General features: G+C 33.3%; 1 protein-coding gene across 3 annotated transcripts in view; it reads left to right on the top strand.

Annotated features, from left to right (window-relative positions):
• The first annotated feature begins 5,558 nt into the window (after window positions 1-5,558).
• Window positions 5,559-18,625, top strand: part of nompC (no mechanoreceptor potential C) — a 26,779-nt gene continuing 13,712 nt past the window's right edge. For all 3 annotated transcript variants that reach the window (XM_018518886.1, XM_018518885.1, XM_018518887.1), the window contains exons 1-11: window positions 5,559-5,577; window positions 6,550-7,086; window positions 7,763-7,864; window positions 9,644-9,745; window positions 10,109-10,225; window positions 11,916-12,116; window positions 13,112-13,495; window positions 14,008-14,328; window positions 14,555-15,782; window positions 17,447-17,622; window positions 18,040-18,468. In XM_018518886.1, coding sequence (XP_018374388.1) covers window positions 6,757-7,086; window positions 7,763-7,864; window positions 9,644-9,745; window positions 10,109-10,225; window positions 11,916-12,116; window positions 13,112-13,495; window positions 14,008-14,328; window positions 14,555-15,782; window positions 17,447-17,622; window positions 18,040-18,468 — 3,390 coding nt within the window. In that variant the 5' untranslated portion in view covers window positions 5,559-5,577; window positions 6,550-6,756. The remainder of the gene's footprint in view (window positions 5,578-6,549; window positions 7,087-7,762; window positions 7,865-9,643; window positions 9,746-10,108; window positions 10,226-11,915; window positions 12,117-13,111; window positions 13,496-14,007; window positions 14,329-14,554; window positions 15,783-17,446; window positions 17,623-18,039; window positions 18,469-18,625) is intronic.

Raw genomic sequence — 18,625 nt, 5'->3', positions numbered from 1 at the left:
CTTGATGAATAAAACAATGCTATACTTATACAAGGTTTGTGTATTATGAATTTTTAAATGTTCTGCATATGAACCTGAATTTATAAGTCATTTTACTTCATAAGGACGTGCAATTTTTGTAGATAATTGAGAAAAATGATGAAAAATCTGTGAAAATTGAAAGAAGTATTTGAAGAAAGGGCAAAAATAAATATGACATTAAAATATGATTTAAGAAAGAACTGATTTAAATATATTTTGGTAAGTAATTAAATAAAGTATAAGAAATGAAAAAAATTTTGCTTTTCTATAAATAATTAGGTATTATAATCTAACATGCATATAAAACAAATCGATGTAAAGTAACATTGTGCGACAGTCAGGTAATTTACATAGAAGGTATTTACAGAAATAGATTTTAAGTGTTATTTTTGAAAAATAAGTTAGAAAATTGACAAATTAGTTAGTTGTTTTTGCTGTTTTTACATGCAAATATTTTTAAGTTTTTAAAGAATATTTTATTATTTCTCTCTCTCATAATACTTTAGAAGTTATTGAGACTCCAGCTACTACTCGCACTTACAATAAAGCAGTACTTGGCATGAGATGCAACTTTTGGTCCGATTTCTGAGATAACGCCTATAACTCTTTTCACTATCATTTGAATCTCGACGACCGAACCGCTGAATGACACAGCAAAAATTGTTTTCTCTTGTATTTTATTTAATTTATCAAAATAAATTTAAATTAGTTCTGCCGCATTTTAATGTCATATTTATTTTTGTTCTTTCTCAAATGTTTTTCTTTTAATTTTCACACGTTTGCTATCATTCTTCTCTAAAAATTATCTGAAAAATTGGACGCGACGAAGCAAAATAGCTTATGAATTTGAATTCAGTGACCCAAAATCTATAAAAAAGAACGCCTACTCTACTCTTATTAACTAGAAAATTGTAGCACTCTTTTCTGACAGGTTGCGGTATACAGCCTGCCATTACCGAGTAATTGGTTCTTACTTATGGATCTAACCATTTATGTTCAATTGTTCTATGAGCAAGATTGAATTCTGAAATCCATCGGAAGAAAACTATTGCAACTTTTTAATGATGACCGTACATGTGATTATGTTCCTATCACATTAATATTAATATTAAATTAATATTAAACATTACTATTCTTTATTATATTTTACACGCCGTAAAAGAAAATAATTTTTTGTTACTGAGAGGGTGCGTTTTTTCTTTTATCTCGAGCGCATAAATGTCTAGTCTCAACTTTATTAATATGATAAGTTATTAACTTATATACAGAAAAGATATATCATATTAACAAAGTCGGGACTAGACATTTCTGCGCTCGAGACAAAAGAAAAAATCCACTCCTTCAGGAATAAAAAAATATTTTGTAATCAGTGACTTTTTAAAAGCAAACTATGTTTAAAAATAAGTTGAATTTGTTTAAAAAGAAAAGCGAAAAATCGCTAACTTATCAAACTATCCACATATTACATAAGTTGATGTAATAATCTTTTTATTATTAATACGATTGCAATAAATAGTTTCGCTTTCTGTTAATCGTGTCTATTCTTTTTCTAATCAATCTTTTCTTTCTATCTATCACATATACATACATAAGCGAAAGTGCACTAAAACAGTTGTGTGGAATAAATTAGGAAACACCGTCTAGTGATTTAGTGCGTTTAGCACAGAATATATTGCGAATAGAAATAACCGAACAGAAAAGCGGACCACTGCAATGCGGAGAACGCTTTCCTCTAACTGATGCGATAGTCAACGTATCATTAGCATGACGTTCGTAATGCACTGATAATGCCATAAAGTAAATATGAATGACGATAAGCGATACAGTTATTAGCACGATCATATCGGTATTATTATTGACATCGTTAACTAACTCCATTTACTTTAGTATCCAAAGTCAATGCCAAACATTGTTTATTTGAGCAAAGAATATACGCACTGCGCTGTGACGTCTATGATACACACTGATAAAAAAATTATTAATTTTACTAAATTTGAATTTAGTTTTGTTCTTTATATTTCTTTTGTTGGAGAATGTATTTAAGTTAAAAATATACAGAGTGTCTCACAACTATCGCGTTTCCTCTTAAGGACTTATTCTTGAGATAATTTTGTGACAAAAATTCAAATAAAAATATCGAAGCTAATAATTTTTAAATTAATCGCAATTAAAGTTCATTAATCACAGAGCTGTTGATTAGTGAACTTTTTCGCGCACTCAGAGATATGACGGTATAACAAATGATAAAGGTATCACAAGAATCCTCTTAAGAATGTTTTATACATATTTTTAAAATGATAACAAAATTATGAAAAAATTACAGATTATTCAAATCACGTTTAAAAATAATACGACAAATTTGGTAACAGTTTACTATCAGGATCGTAAGCTATTTTAATAATAGTAGTATTTTTTTAATCTGTGCTCTAATAAAAATATATGGAAATGTATTATATAAAGATTATTTACGTAGAGTTACATTGCGATGCATGAACTAGTTGACCAGAAAATAAACAAAATATTTATTTGTTCTATATCTTTGTAACACTAATCAGTAAATTGCAATTAAATTTAATATCTACACTTCAGATAAACTATATACATACGAAATGTGTCGTTAAACAAAAATATAATTTTATTCACACAACTTTCATATGTATATAGTTTATTTGAAGTGTAGATATTAAATATACTTCCAAATTTAATTTTCTTTGCAAGGACTGTACATCTTAACATGCAATAATATTTTTCAGAAAATTATTTCTGTTTCGGTATAAAATCTATATTTGTATGTTTTTTCTTCTATTTATACGTAGAGGAAGGTCACCGATACCGACATACCACTTTGTTTTTAGACAATATTTCTTAAACAAAAGGTAAAAATACAACTTCAAAAACATAAATACAAAGTAAAAAGTGTCTTCTATCAGATAGTATAAGCAATTTTTATAATACTGTTAGCAATTTTGCAATAATTAAGTTTTTCGTAAGTTGTGCAAAAATGAGCGTCTGACAAAATTGGCTCCAAAACTGACACAGTAGGCAGTAATGCTACGTATTCCTATTCTTTTTCTTTTACAGGAATTATCTGTATAAAGTACCTATAAGTGAATGTATATGAGATTTTTCAGAATCATTTTACTTCGTTATAAAACATTTTTATTGAATTATATGCATATTTACTTTATGCTGTTCTACAAGATGCAAATATGTAACGCGATAGTTTTTCTAGAGTTGTTCCATATATGCACGATTGCCTTTAGCTCCAATAGACTTATTTGACACTATAAAGCAACATTATAAAGATTAAGTTAGCTCATGGTCTGTTTTACGGACAGGTGTGTCGGTTTACGCTGCACCCCAATTTTAAATTAAAAATCGTATTATGAAAAGACTAAGAGAAAAAATAATAAAAATAAAATTTATTTTGGAAACTACAAATATTTAAAATGACATAATATATTATCAATAATATAGTCACTATTATTTAAACCTCACAATTTGCAAAAGAAGATCGTAAGAATTTTATTTTCGCATTTGTAGAATTCGTTTTAGCTGATTTGATATAGAAACAAGCCACAAACCTACGAATTATGAGTTTGTACTTCTCTCTTTAATTAGCTAAACAGATCATGATTTTATTAGTATTAATAAAGTGCAATAGTTAGTTTCCAAAAAATAAGGGGGTGTCACTTTAGAAGACTTATGTCAGTATCGGCGACTTTCCTCTATATATTCATAATTAATATCAGAATGTATTTTAAGATATTAATTCAATAGCAAGTATTACGATATATATATATATATCAGCTGTCAAAATAAATTCATAACTCCGTTAATTTACGTTAAGATGTTAATTTGTCTCGTGACGTATGTAAACATATTTATGATAACATAAATAAAAATTACTTTTGACGTGAAATTATTTAAGTGTATTACTATTAATTAATTTAATTAACAATTTTTTAATTAACAATTTAATTAACAAATCGAAAAATATATTTTTAAAATTTATGCAGAAATATTATTAGGCACTAAGATCCATTTATTTTGATGTAATCTACATCAATTTTTGTATTTATAATTTTATTAAAAGTTGTACTACAATAATTATTACGAAATATGTTGTCGTATTTTTTTACGAATATCTTTTAAATTTAAATAATTAAGTATTATTAGCTATTTAGCTGTAATAAACTTACATCAAATACGACACACATACATATTTCATAACAATTATTGTAGTAGAACTGATTTATTCAAATAACAATTTTTTTCTGGCATTACGAAATTATTTTTATCGTTTCATTTTATCGCCTTGAAATAAAAATTGCCTCGAAATCGTCTTGCAATTCAAATGACAATTTAAATTCAAATAATTCAAGTATACATTATTGCTACATAATTAGCAATTTAAACAGCATTATTAGCCTTGGAAACAAACAAAAAACGATTGACTATATGCTAGATGCTTTTTATGCTGAATCTAGGGGACATAAGGTGCATTCAAGGAAACGCTATTAGCGCTATTTGTGTCATTCTATTCTCGTTTTACGTCTAATAAATAACGAAGATAGAATGACAAAAGTAGCGCTAATAGCGTCTTTCCGAACGCACCAATAGTATACGTAACAGCTGATCATACATTAATTTCTTTAAATAGTTTCAAATCACATTCACTTTCAGTCATCCGGCACAGATAAATAGCACGTAAATGCACGAGAAACTATCCGCATATAAGCAACGCTCTAACAATAATATTTAAGTGAAAACTAAATCTTTTAGAATAAAAAATTTTGTAACGTAAATTTTATCCTTTTTTAATAATTCTAATATTTTTAGAAAGACTTTTTAAAATTTTTAAAAGATTTTTACATTTTTTATTTTGGAAAAATATATTGAGATGTACATTTGTTAAACGTTCCTTGATATTATTCAGAGTCAATTGATTCATAGGTGTTTTTTAAATATCATACAATTAATCGCATTTTCATCACACTACTCACATTTTCTTTCATCGAAAATATACGCATTTTCAGAAGAAAAAAAAACCATGTCGAGAGAGCGAAAAATAGAGACCACGCACGAGCAAGTGTTTAGTCTCGGGCAAGAGAAAGCGAAGAGGAATGAGGGACGTTATTCAGAGCCGTGGCAGAGTCTAGTGGATTCAAGATAGACGGATAGCGTGCCTGCCGGGCTGGTCCGGAAGTCGCGTGTCGACGGCAGCCATAACAGCCCCTCCGCGACTCTCACCCTTCCTCCACCTGAACCACTACCTCCTGCTTGATTTCCTTACCTGCTACCAGCGACGACCAGCACGGCCTATCACGAATTCGCGCCTGTGTGCGCGAAATGTAATCCGTGCAGGTCAAAGGTAAAGGAGTATTGGTGCAACGTTACCCTAACGAACCGCGAGAACGAGTCGGCGATTGGTCGATCCTGCCGAGCGAGCGAGGCCCAAAGGGAAGCAACCCTCTCTCGCCTCTTCTAAACTCACTCCGAGTTACATACCGTCTTCAGAATCGCCAGGCTGATCGTGCAGTTAACACTTATTTGGTGCCGTTAACATTTTCATTCTCTACAACTGACTAAATAGTAAAATAATTAGTGCGTCAACTGCAGGGACTTTTCGCTTGTGTTAAGATAATACTCTCATACAAAACGCGAAGTCCAACAAAAGTCACTGAAATAGTCATTACGGTTAAGTTTTAATTTTCTTCTTGTGGTGTTTGCGCGTAGAGATCCTAATCAACATCAACTAAAAATGACACAACATTAATGTTATAATTTTTTAATGATACAAATGTAATAACACATGGTGTTACGTAACAGTTACATTGTGGAGTGCAAAATTGTAACATTGATATTATGTTACTTTTAGTTAATATTGACTGAGGATATTTTAGGAATTAATAAAACTAAGCGCACATAATTGCGAATATTTATCGAATTTCCAGTGATACAATTACTTGCAATTTTGTACAAATATTCCAAATTTGCGAGAAGATTAATGTTTTAAACGTAACAACCATTTGCAGTGACTTTCCACATAACACAAACTAACATTACATTAATATTATAATTTCCCATTCAACAACGCAAACGTATAATACATGTTGTACAAAACAGTTACATTATTGAGCAGGAAATTATAACATTGTGTAATATCATTAGTTTGTGTTCCGTGTGCTCCATTAAGCCGTGATAAGATTAGAGATTGAAACTGAGATTGGATTGGAATTTAACCAATTAGAAGAAAGAAAATCAATCTCAAGTTTAATGAACTTTTGATTGGTTAAAGCTTTGATTGGTTAAATTCTGATCCAATCTTTAGTTTGATCACGACTTTAACTTACTTCGCATTTCCTATGAAAGTATCACCTTAAATGGCTTAGGCTTAAATGCTTCAGATGTATCATTCCGATAATACATTTGAAGCATACATTCTTCGCGTTTATTATAAATTTAAATTCTATGCAAAATTGTTTTTTTTTCCATAAAATAAAGTTTTGTCTCACTTCTCGGTAGCTCTCAAAATTGCTCAAAATCGCTTAAATGTGAGCGTCGTCGTATCTTCCATTCTGCCAAGTATACATCGCACCAAACGGAAAGGTATCTGCCCGATGGCCGTACAATCTCTCGCTGTTCTACATACCCTCAACAATTGTGTGCAATTTTGAACAAGAGTGAGTCACTCAAGCGAATCATGCTACGCGGAGGGATACGTAGCATAGCATGAGCAGTAATAACAAGAAGCCATCAGGAGGCAAGGACGACAAGAAGAATCCTTCCAGCAAAGAGGACAGCCCGTCGGGCGGTAAGGACGATGGTGGTTCAGCCTCGACGGGAAGCAATGGCGGTGCGACTGCAGGAGAACCGTCGCAGCCCGGAAGTAAGCCCAGCTCCGCCGGAGCGACCGCCAGAGAAGGGGCCCAAAGGCTTCTGGGCCTGGCGGCACGCGGAGAATGGGCCCCTGTGGACCAGCTGCTCAAGACCCTGGAGAAGACGGTGCAGAGCGCGGGAGAAGATGGCTTCATCGTGCCGCTCGCCGGTGTTTTGGACACGGTTAGTTTCCTCCATATGTACTGTATCAAAAATATCAAAAAAGTTAATAAGAAAATTAAGGATTACACACATATTTTTTAATAAATGAAAAATTAAATTTTTTTTTGTATTATATTTGAAAGTAATACAGCAAGTTTGGCGATTTAAAGGCTGGATCAAAAATTATTTTACAATATAATAATTAGTAGATATGATAAAAAAAATAATTGAGATGAAATGAAAAAAAATTTATTTAATTGAACAGTTTGTTAAACAGTGACTACGTCACAGTTTAAACAGATGATTAAATAAAATTTATTGAATTAACCAAATCTGCAAACAACTAAATGTATTCAATTAGCTGAACAAATTGCTTTTTTTTGTATGTACAACTTTTATTTGTATATGGAAATTAGTAATAGATTTCCAATTCAGTAGACTGCTCAGAGCGTGAAGATATATTTCTGATAAACCACTAAGATATATTTCTGGCACAAAAGAGATCAAATAAATAATTAATTATTTTTAAAAATAATTGCGAAAGTAATGTTTCCATGTATAAGATACATCCTTGTGCCGCGGACTAGTGATCTATTCGCGAGAGACTAACGGGAAATTTTAAATACAGATGGTCGAACAATTATAAAAAAATCACACAACAAATATATTTTCTTAAACAAAGATTTTTCATTTGTAGACGACGGGGATGACGCCGTTAATGTACGCAGTGAAGGACAATCGCAGCGCGCTGCTCGATCGGATGATCGAGCTCGGATCCGACGTGGGCGCCAGAAACAATGCAAGTATTGTGCGATAAATGAGACAAATTATTTGATAAATCGAGAAATTTGTCCATCTTCTATAAAATTGCTTTGAAAAAGAAAACATAAATTACTTTGTAAAACGTAAATTACTCGTGAGAATAATATCCGGGTGAATGATTGTTTTTCGAGATATTCCATTTAAAACCAAGGTAAAAACATTTGATTCATCGTTCTTTGATTCATTGCCGTCGCGATAAGTTCTCGTGCTGAGGTTACGTGGCACTAGCACGTAATAACACCTGCGAAGGTGACGCGTGCCACGAAACGTGTACAGCTAATGATCAGGTCGCGATTTGTGCTAACAATAAGTCGAGTCACTATAAGTCGGTAGGGAAAGATTGCGTGAAGGAGAGACAAGGTCAAGGGGCTTATGCTTACTGACCGACTGGACAAAGACGGGCACCTGTGTAAATGGATAAGTAGGCCGCCGAATCAGCTATCAACCATAACGGAAAAGGGTTCCGATCCTAAAAATAGATAAAAATTTAATCGTTAAACCTTGAAAGTTGCCCGTCAACGGCTTCTATGCAACGGCATTTTGCGTTTGACATCCCGGGCAGGGGTTCAATTATGTAGCGCACTCGGTGTAACCTTCTGAAAGTCATTAAGAACGCCACCGCAAGAACTCTACAGTAAAATTTATCGATTTCAAATGTCCTTACGTTAGGACGAAGAAGGGAAAAGGAAAAGAATGTCGCGTTATTTAAAATCTTCGGCGTACGCTGTAACATCTTATGACAAAAACGATTTTTCTTCATTTAAAAATTTAGCTTTCAGATACATAGCTATTCAGATACCGATCTAAAAATAATTCTGTAGGACCATCAAATAATTACATAAGCTTGTTTATGTAAACTGCTGTTGCTAGAATATCAAAATTATTCGCAGTATCTTTTATCATACTTGAGATTCTTACACATTTATTTTGATGATCCAACAAAATTATTTTTCGACCTGTATCTAGCTAAATGTTTCAATATTCCAGTAAAACCATTTTTTCCGTGTAATCGTACACGTTACAATCTATGCCGATTTTTAGTTAAGTAACTTAAATAACCGACCATAATTCTTTCCTTTTTCCCATTCTACTTCTGTTTGATTTAATGAATGATTTGTTAATAAAAGAAATAATTCTTATCAATGAGAAATGTAATGATTTAAAGAAATTACGCAAAAAGTTTATGGATTATCTCCGTGTCTTGATATATCATTAAATTCTATTTATCTCTATGTCTTGATTATACATGTTAATATGTTATAAACAGAATATATAATGATGTAATATCGTTTGCGAGAATAACCCATCAAATTGCGTAGCTTCTCTGAAAAAAATACGTAAGGCTTTAAAAATATGATTAGATGTTATACATGTAATTAAAATTATGATTACACTAGTGCGCGAAGAGCTTGTTTCTGCACGGTTCATATTACTCCTTTTACTTGTGTTATGAGTGACGTGCCGTTAACTATGTTAGAGCATCACTTCGCAAACACGTGCAAGGCGTTGCATACTCTCGCTACTATCGATCTACCGCTCCCACAATGATTCCAATATAATTTTCAAATAGCACGCTGATATACCGTGATCAGAAACTCGAAACCTGAAACATCATAAGGGTCAGCCCGACGGGTGCGGCAGGGCAAAACTCATAGCTTCATTACCGTTGTACTTATTTTCATAATGTTAGTCTCATATGTCGATTACTACTAATTCATTACCTTCCAAATACATTTCATTGACACATTTTCTACAGGATAATTACAATGCTCTCCATATCGCTGCTATGTATTCGAGAGAAGATGTCGTTAAATTATTACTGTCCAAGAGAGGTGTTGATCCCTATGCCACAGGAGGGGTACGAATAAATAATTTTATTTTTGTAAAAAAAAATTATAACAATTTTGGATAAACAAATTTATATTGTATAATTTAAGACTATACTCTGAAACTCTAATATTCTTTAGAAAAGAGTTTACTTTGAATTATTGCAAACGATTTAATCTGCTTAGTATAGATTCTCCGACTAATTTTAGATTTCAGTTTAGATGTTTTTAGAATTTTAGTTTAAATCTTTTGGCTATTTTACTTGATTTCTATGATTTTTAAATAACAAGACAATTATGGATTCACGAGTATTGCACATTAAACTTTCTATTTAAATTATTTTATTTAATAAACATCCGCAACTTCTTTAAATATATTCATGTATTGTTCGTAGCCAAGACAACAAACGGCAGTTCATCTGGTAGCATCAAGACAAACAGGCACCGCTACGTCGATCCTACGAGCTCTCTTGGGTTCTGCTGGACGTGACATCAGGCTAAAGGTCGACGGAGTAAGTAGCGATCCCAAAATAATTTCACAAAGCTGCATAAAGGGCAAATGAAAACTTTATTAAATGCATCAGTTTGAGGGATCCAATATTGTCAGTCGAGTCGATCTTTTCCATATAACAGGACGAGCTAAGTATGCTACACCATAAGGAGATTCATGTCGACCCCAAAACTTCAAATTAGACAAAGATAAAGATTTTTCTGTAATAACCGCGGCGTGATGCTCCCATTTCGCGTCCGCGTTTCTCGCGTGACAGGTGCCGCGCGCCGAGAGATCGCTACCTGGTACCGAACGGCGCCATAACTCTTCTCTAGTTCGCTTTTTCCTCCCTGTCTCCCTTGCCCTTTGTCATACAATCCCGTCGCAATAGTACGACGCTACAGATTGGGGAGGAGTCTGGCCTCGTTGTCAGTATGGAAAAAAACAACAAGAATTTATGTTATATCGAGTATCGAGCCGATGCATATTTAGACATTTGACATAAGCACGAAAAACTCTCGTGTCATGTATTACGATAATACTTGTCGAAATACTTCTTTGTACGAAATATTAACTCTTAATATACACGATTGAAGCATTTATATACTGCGCATTTCTTTCCTTTAAAATACTAGGAGCATCTGGCTAAATAATTGTTTCTATTCTTTTTTTAATATACAATTTTATAAATATATTTTAAAGATGTTAATATTTACGTAAAATCACTTAATGATTTTTGCATATTTGTAAAAGTAATGGAAATCAACCCATAATACGAACGACCTAGCTATTGTAATAAAAGGAATGGAAAGTCGTCGCGTGTATTAAGGATTAGTAAGAGTAAATAAAATTAATGGCTAATGAGAGTATATGAGTATTACAACTGTTCACTAACCAGAAAAGTAGTAATTTAATGTGATGTTGGCTCTACAAGGTAAGAATCAATCACATCCTACTGTTACTTATTAGTAACAGTACTGAAAGGATCGAATGAATCAATTAAATTAAGAAGATTAAAAATGTAAAAATATGTTTTTTCTGAATACATTAATGATTAATCAATTCATTTTAGTTTTAATCAATTTTACGATTTTGTCTCTTTCCTAAAGATTATAGTTTATGCTGAAAAAGACAATAGTATACACAGTCGGAAAGGATATAATTAATTTATTATTCTTTATTTATATCTATTTGATAATAAATATATTTCTAATCTTCTTAATTGACTCGTATCATTGACCTTATCTTTGCCAATCTGCGTTTGCATGCACCGGACTTAATTAATTATTAGTAAAAATGTCCCCACATATAAATATCTCTACGGTTCTCCTAGCACTTTCTGTAATTAATAATTATAAAATGTAGTGGAATTTATTTTCTTCATTTTATTATAATTGGCATAAACATTTGGCATTCCTGAAATTTCAGGAATATGTATTATATATATATGAACGGTAAAATTATAAAATGGAACAAAGCATTATTTTTCGAATTTTCTGAAAATAGTGATTACTTTATGAGCTTAAATAACCACATTTTTAAATAAATGATGATTAATAAAAATTCAAAGATTTTCCTTTTATATTTATATTTTTTATTTTTTATTTCTTTTTCACCACATTATGTAATTATCTTTGAGTACAGTACAAGAAAAAATTCAAGAAAAGATCGTTCTATATTTAATTTTTTCAAATTTTATTGTTCCATCGCAGAAAGGAAAGATACCTCTTCTGCTAGCAGTCGAGGCTGGTAATCAGTCAATGTGCCGAGAACTTTTAGCACAGCAAGCGCCCGATCAGCTTCGTGCTACTACGCCAGCGGGCGATTCTGCCCTGCATTTAGCTGCTAGGAGAAGAGACATCGACATGGTGCGGATTCTGGTGGATTACGGCGCGGCCGTCGACATGCAAAATGTACGTTAAATCCAAGTACGAAAATCCCAACTAAAATGAAATTGAACCGATAATAATCGGATGGTATACCGTTGAAACTTTGCCAATTATATACATAATACTCCCGAATGCTTCAAAACTCGCAAATTATACGTCGCGATGTAAATACATTACAAACTTTTTACCATTTTCCTCGCATTTGGGTATATATATTGCGTTTAATTATCCTCTCTATGATTTTATGACATTCGGAAATTACCATTTATCTCTTTTATCTTTTGAACGCGTAAACAATTTTGAATTTCCGAGATATGAATGTATATACGATATAACATAATTGCTTAATTAATTTCCGGTAAAATTAATGGAATTTTGATGTTAGCTTACAAAAATATTTATATTATACCGCAAAACGCTGAAATTATACCATAACTACCCAATTCTATTCCAACCTAAATTTTGAACCTGCAAAGAAATTGAATACAAAATTTGACAAGATCGATCGTACGCGAAATAGAAGTGACACACATGATAAATTACTGTAACTGCAAAGTTATGTTTCTAAATGAGCAATAATTGGGAACAAGGCGGTTGTAAAATTTATGACAAGGTTTTAAACTTCTTTAAAGATTAATTTCAATTGTAACCGCATTCCCCTTATAATTTCATGATTTTCTACAGCTTTTACTATTACACAATAATGTATATAATGGCTTTCAATTGAGTCACAAAAATTTATGAGGACGTGTATGCACAACGGTAAGAGTCATTGCTTAATTATTAATTTTTATTAATAACTTTTATTAACAGTATAATAAAGGTAAAATAGAAGTGATAATTTTTCTACCAAAATATAAAATTTACTACCGATCTTATTGCTAAGATATAAAAATTAAGATAAAAATTTCTAAAATTTGCAATCAAATTCAACAAAACTTATAAAATATATGTAATGTTATTGAGAAATATAACTGCCTAAAATATATAGCTATCTAAAAATGTAACATGTATTTCAGGGCGATGGGCAAACTGCGTTACACATAGCGAGCGCCGAAGGTGACGAAACCTTAGTAAAATATTTTTACGGTGTCAGAGCCTCCGCCTCGATCACCGATCATCAAGATCGAACGCCAATGCATTTGGCTGCAGAGAATGGCCACGCTTCCGTCATCGAGCTGCTGGCCGATAAATTTAAAGCAAGTATCTTCGAAAGGACGAAAGACGGCTCCACTTTGATGCACATAGCGTCGCTCAATGGTCACTCGGAATGTGCCACTATGCTCTTCAAGAAAGGCGTGTATCTGCACATGCCAAATAAACGTGGTGCCAGATCTATTCACACGGCTGCAGGATACGGACATGTGGGTATTATCAGTACTCTGCTACAACGAGGAGAAAAGGTAAACAATTATTATTATCACATGAATGATACTATTCGATATATTTAATGTGGATAGCTCTTCGGTTATAATTGCTTTGACAAATATAAATTAATTTTTTTTTTCATGAACATAAGTGTCGCTATTCGAAACTAAAACTATATTTTAAGTTTAATCTTCTATATTACTTTTAGATTTTAGAACGTATATTTTAGATTTTTATTTTCTAAAAATATTTTTATCACAGATATATATGGCTCAACAAATTTAATTTTCATACAAATTTAAGATATTTTACAACATTAAATAAATTATGCCTCCAAGAATAAATAAAAAAAAAAAAATAATAAATTATCCATTATGTGATCCGTTATTAGTACGTAAAAATAATATTTTTCATAATGATTAGGTGCCTATATAAAAATTCATGAATACACCAACGTGATCCTCTTTAATGCGTTACAGTAATACTAACATATCTGTACATCTTTAAATGTCCAATTGTATGGAACCTCTTATTTTTTTCTATGCAGGTGGACGCGATAACTAACGATAACTATACGGCACTCCATATAGCCGTAGAAAGTGCCAAACCGGCTGTCGTGGAAACTCTTCTAGGATATGGCGCAGAGGTACACGTGAGAGGTGGAAAACTTCGGGAAACTCCACTTCACATAGCTGCCAGAGTGCCCGATGGCGACAGATGCGCTCTGATGTTATTGAAATCTGGAGCAGGTCCCAATTTGACAACTGATGATGGCCAAACACCCGTGCACGTGGCAGCCAGCCATGGGAATTTAGCGACACTTCTTTTGCTCCTCGACGATGGCGGAGATCCAATGTTTAAATCAAAAGTATATCGCTAAAACAAGAAATAAGATCCAATTCATAAAAATATGATCTCTATGTAATTTTGTAATAATTAAACAAGTTAAATATTCAACAATAAGTAAAATAAAAATTAAATATTGTTTTTTTTTATCATGTTCTACGTGACAAATGTTATATACAATAATTTTCTCACAAAACGATAACTGTTAAATTATTTCTATTTACTCCAAGATTTCTATTTTTGCTTAGAATGGAGAGACACCCTTGCATTTAGCCTGTAGGGGTTGCAGGGCTGACGTGGTCAAACATTTGATAGAATTCGTAAAGGAAAAGAAGGGTCCAGAAGTGGCGACCGCCTATGTGAACAGTCTGACCAACGAAGGTGCCAGTGCGCTCCATTACGCTGCCCAAATCGAACCTTCGGAAGTCGGCACTCCCGGCGATGATCGCGCCGTGGTCCGCGCTCTTCTTGACAGCGGCGCGGACGTCTCTTTGCAAACCAGACAGGCCCAGGAATCGGCGTTCCATCATTGCGCGCTCGCAGGCAACAATGAGGTTCTGTCGGAGATGATCAGTCGCATGCCAGCTACGGAGGTGCAAAAAGCCTTGAATCGGCAAAGCGCCGTGGGTTGGACGCCGTTGTTAATCGCAGCTCATCGAGGTCACATGGAACTGGTGACCACGCTTCTCGCCAATCACGGTAGGGTGGATGTGTTCGATCTCGAGGGTAGATCCGCTCTTCATCTAGCGGCCGAACACGGCTACCTTCAAGTCTGCGACGCATTACTGGCAAACAAGGCCTTTATAAACTCTAAGTCGCGCGTCGGAAGGACCGCTCTGCATCTGGCTGCCATGAATGGTTACACGCATTTGGTACGCTTCCTCGTGCAGGATCACGGCGCTGCGATAGACGTGCTTACCTTGAGGAAGCAGACTCCTCTTCACCTGGCAGCGGGAGCGGGTCAGTTAGAGGTCTGTAAACTACTTTTAGAACTTGGTGCCAGTATAGATGCCACGGACGACCAGGGACAAAAACCAATTCACGCTGCGGCTATGAACAATTACGCCGAAGTGGCGCAGCTCTTTCTGCAGAGGCACGCTAACCTCGTGATGGCCTGCACCAAGGATGGCAATACTTGCGCTCACATCGCCGCCATGCAAGGCAGCGTCCGGGTAATCGAAGAACTGATGAAGTTCGATAGACAGGGTGTGATAACTGCTAGGAATAAACTGACCGAAGCGACTCCTCTGCAACTAGCAGCGGAAGGTGGACACGCTGAAGTCGTGAAGGCTCTGGTTAGGGCCGGCGCATCCTGCGCTGATGAGAATCGCGCGGGTTTCACTGCTGTTCACCTGGCGGCTCAGCACGGCCACGGTCAGGTACTTGAAGTTATGAGATCGTCGCAATCTCTTAGAATATCCAGTAAAAAGCTCGGCGTTACCGCACTTCACGTTGCTGCTTACTTTGGACAAGCCGGTGAGTAAAAATCTTATAAAATAATTGTATAATATATAACATTCAAATTATCAAAACGTAAAAAGGCTAAGGAGCAAAGCTTATTATTCGTGCTACACAATTTATATGTTTAAATTATACATACAAACGTTTCGACCTTTTTATATCAGGTTATTATCAGTGTGATAAAACTATCGCTACCGGTTTATATGAGATTTCATAAGTTTTATGTGTTAATTAAGTAAATAGACAGAATAAGTACCAAATCGATTTTTAATAAAGGAGAAAAACTTAAAATTATGACAACCCTCAATAATGCCATAAAACTAAATTTTAAATTAAATACAATGTAAAGGCTCCAATAAATAAAATTCAAATTATCAAAACGTAAAAAAGGCTAAGGATTCAAGCTTGTTGTTCGTGCTGCACAATATTTATATGTTTTAAAAACATACATTTAGTTTTACGCTGGCTTTATGGAGTGTTATCATAATTATAATTCATACGATTTTAAGTTTTTCTTCTTTATTAAGAATCGGTTTGGTACTTACTCAGCCAATTTACTTAATCAATACATAAAACTTATGAAATCTCATATTTCTCTTAAGTTACGTAAGCCGGTAGCGATAGTTTTATCTGATGACACTGATTATGACCTGGTGTAAGTAGGTCGAAACGTTCGTATTTAAACATAAATATTGTATAGCACGAACAACAAAGTTGACTCATTAGCCTTTTTACGTTTTGATAATTTAAATTTTATTTGTTGGAGCTTTTACATTGTATCTAATTTAAAATTTTGTATAATAACATTTTACAGAAAAAAAATTACTTCAAACCAGTCAAAATATTTCTTATAGATTTTTGAATCTGTAGGAACTAAAAGATCTGTAAGGCTAAAACGATGCAGCAAACCAAATTTCTCCAACAGGAAATAATTGATTAATATTTTTTTGGTATATTAAACTTCAATTATTTTGGAATCTTTACGCGCTGATGAAATTTGATTTGTAGTATCGTTTTCAACCAAAAATCTATTTTTAAAATACCTCATCTAGTTCAAAATAATAGAAAAAACATTTTTTATAAATTAGTGTAATTATAGTAATAATCTATAAAATGACTTTATAAAATCGTTTCTATGCAACGTAAAAGAAATTGAATTAATAAACTTTATATGAATTTTCCTACATCGTAACAGAGTTACATGAAGAATATTTTTAAATTAAATTTGGAAGATATTTTATAGATATTCTAAATATAATATCTTTAAAATGATTTTAATGAAATTGACGGGTATATCTAATTCAAATTTAGTGCTTTTTATGAATCTAATTACTTCAACATTGTCATGATTGTCATTAAATAATATGAATATCGTTCGATATTATCGTTAATTAGTAATAATATATAATATCTATACATAATTCATGCATAATTGTATTTATGTAAAAATTAGAACTAATTAATGATAAATATCAATAGTGAAATATAATTAGAGAGAAGCTATCATTAAATTTGAATGTATTAAGGTGTACATATTTGTCATCATTATTTAAAAAAAAATTATTTTAAAGATAGTTAAATATGTGTTTTAACTGCTATAAAATAACACACCTTTAATTGTACTCCTCATAATCTCTTTATATTTTTTTATTGTAAAAGAAAATTAATTTTTATTCTAGATACGGTTAGAGAACTGCTCACTCACATACCTGGAACTGTGAAATCCGATCCACCAACCGGAGGATCTTTAGTAGGAGAATTAGGGGCTGAATCCGGCATGACTCCTCTTCATCTGGCTGCCTATTCTGGAAACGAGAACGTCGTACGACTTCTTCTCAATTCTGCGGGGGTTCAGGTACGACTTTTATGACAAATTATATTAGTAATGATATCATAACCGAATTTATCTGATCTTAACTTGACACATTCGGAACATATTCTCTTTATAAAAAATATTTTTAAAAATGTATGTACTTTTTAAGACGATGATCTTGACAAAAATTAGATAACACTTGTACTATAATACGATTCTTTATTTTTAAAGAATTGAGAAAAGTTGAGAAAATTTAGTTACTTTTACATTAGTTACAAGTTGTACAAGCTAAAATTAACTTTAATGTTTGTTTAATTTGCTCTTTATCTTTTTCCAAATTTTAAAGTTAGAAAATGATAAAAAGTAAGTTAAAACAAGATTAATCTACATTAGTGAATGTACGGATCTAAATCGTTGCATTGAACATTTTGATTGAATATGAGGATGTTCTGACCGAAGGTAGACGCAGCGACAACAGAAAACGGCTGGAACCCTTTGCATCTGGCTTGTTTCGGTGGTCACATAACCGTCGTGGGTCTGCTGTTGAGCAGATCGGCGGAATTGTTGCATAGCTCGGATCGTTACGGCAAGACCGGACTGCACATAGCGGCAACTCACGGGCATTATCAGATGGTGGAGGTTCTTTTGGGTCAGGGAGCGGAAATAAATGCGACTGATAAGAACGGTTGGACACCGCTGCATTGTGCGGCACGCGCCGGCCATTTGGACGTCGTGAAGCTGCTTGTGGAAAGTGGTGGGTCTCCAAAAACCGAGACGAATCTCGGCTGCGCACCGATCTGGTTCGCCGCTTCCGAGGGTCACAACGATGTACTGAAATACCTTATGGAGAAGGAGCACGATACGTATGCTCTGATGGATGATAGGAGGGTAAGATATCTGCTCTGATAAGAGGAACAGCGAAAACTTTCTGAAGTAATAAAATTTCTTAGAATGAGAACTACTCAAATGTTAAATTTTTAAACTACAAATTTGTAAATTATCATTTTTTTATTTCACATAATATGAAAAAATTATAAAAAAAAAA

The sequence above is a fragment of the Trachymyrmex cornetzi genome, unplaced genomic scaffold (genome assembly GCF_001594075.2).
Source record: "Trachymyrmex cornetzi isolate Tcor2-1 unplaced genomic scaffold, Tcor1.1 scaffold797, whole genome shotgun sequence".
NCBI classification, from domain to species: domain Eukaryota; kingdom Metazoa; phylum Arthropoda; class Insecta; order Hymenoptera; family Formicidae; genus Trachymyrmex; species Trachymyrmex cornetzi.
The sequence above is the reverse complement of the archived record's forward strand: the minus strand, read 5'-3'. Positions and strand labels throughout refer to the sequence as shown.